General features: G+C 46.3%; 1 protein-coding gene across 1 annotated transcript in view; it reads right to left on the bottom strand.

The window, feature by feature from the left end:
• The window catches only part of LOC114073079 (uncharacterized protein C21orf58-like), a 6,485-nt gene extending 5,382 nt beyond the window's left edge, over positions 1 to 1,103 (bottom strand). The window contains exons 1-2 of the mRNA XM_027910871.1: positions 969 to 1,103; positions 82 to 148 (exon numbers count right to left, since the gene is read on the bottom strand). Of these exons, the coding sequence (XP_027766672.1) occupies positions 82 to 148; positions 969 to 1,028 (127 nt within the window). The 5' untranslated portion in view covers positions 1,029 to 1,103. The remainder of the gene's footprint in view (positions 1 to 81; positions 149 to 968) is intronic.
• Between the last annotated feature and the right edge of the window lie 395 nt (positions 1,104 to 1,498).

The raw sequence follows: 1,498 nt of genomic DNA, 5'->3' as shown, positions 1-1,498 counted from the left end.
ATGGGATGATCAACTGAGGAACTCTTCCCTGAGAATATCACCAAGCCCCTTCTAAATTATGTCCATAATTAGAACAAATGCTTCTCTTACTTGCAGCTGGGAGAAATGACTCCATCTTCTCCAGGTTCTCCTGTTCATTTTGGAGTCTCTGTAACGAGAACTGGGTATGAGTCAGGCAGCAAAGCTCACAGGAATCTCCAGCCCTACCTTATGACATAGGTTGGGATGAAGGAAATAAAGCAGAAGTGGAGACAAATGGTGGTTCTCACTACAAATCTAGTTACAGTAACAGAAAAGTCATGCTTCCAACTGTCCAGGCCATTCCAGACCCGAAAATTGATAGCATGGTGAATCAGGAGATTTATACATGATTTATTTTGGGGGGAAGAGAGCTGGGTTGTATGAAGAACTTGATAGTGTCAAGTGATGATCCCCGTGGGTCCCTTCTAACTCAGAATACTCTGCTCTCAGATAACACCCTGAGTGGCTTCTGGAGGATATTGAAGCAGAGGATCCACACCAGTGGGTGTCAGATGTGCTGAGGGTGGAGGAACAGAGCAAAGCGGAGAACACAAGAGTGCAGAATCACAGCCAATGGCAGCTGGGATTCTGTGCAGCCTTAAAACAACCCGAGGGCCTCTTTATCCAGAATTTACTCCTAAACTCTGCCTGTCACGACCCAAGCTGTTTTTGAGCTAACTGGTGACATCTCCCACAAAATCACAGTCTGTTTAATTTGCTGTAGGTCCAGGTAAACTTGTACAGTGTTATTTAAGAAAGTGGCAGTAGCTGCAGCACCGCTGCACATTGGGCTGCCTCTGCTTGCATGAAGAAAGACCTTCTCAACTGGCTACAGACCCCCACTGCACCTCAGCAGGGGTATAACATTTTAAAATACAACGTTAATGCTTAAACAGGCGGGAGCAAAGAGCGGAGCAAAGGTGACCACTGCAGAATTATTCCCTTACCTTTTCCAGGAGTTTGAGCTTCAGTCTTGTCAGGTGATCCACCACCGAAGGATCTGCCATCAGAGCGGTCTCCTGGAAGAGCAGGCGGGCAAAACCAGGTTAAAAAGCTAAACGAAGGCAGATAGGTTTTCAGTGGTCGTTCCTTCCCCTCCACGACCTTCACAGGGGAATAATTCCATTCTTAAAAAGCAATAATTCAAGACTGGGAGAAACCGAGGGAAGGAGATAAAAGCTTTGGTTTCACTCCAAGAACGAGCACAGGGTGTTCACCACAGTGTCAGAGGCACAGCTTTCCCTGCCATTCCTCTCGAAAAAAATGATGTGCTGCAGGTTGTGATGCCTCCCTCCCAGGAGGGAGACTGAGGCTGAATATTTATTTGTTATTTATTGTTCTTAGTGGTTGCCAGCCTTCCCCTGGCCGTGTTACTAAGGCTCTTGTGTTGTCAGAGCCATTTAAGGAGCTCAGAGTTTTGTGCCTGTAACCTGGTTGCTGAGTCTGTAGTGTCAATACATAACACAAACAATTCAAT

This window comes from Empidonax traillii, unplaced genomic scaffold (assembly GCF_003031625.1).
Source record: "Empidonax traillii isolate 1590-97213 ecotype Southwest subspecies unplaced genomic scaffold, ASM303162v1 scaffold5229:size8740, whole genome shotgun sequence".
Taxonomy (NCBI): Eukaryota; Metazoa; Chordata; class Aves; order Passeriformes; family Tyrannidae; genus Empidonax; species Empidonax traillii.
Note: the sequence above shows the minus strand (reverse complement) of the source record. Positions and strands in the feature narration are given on the sequence as shown.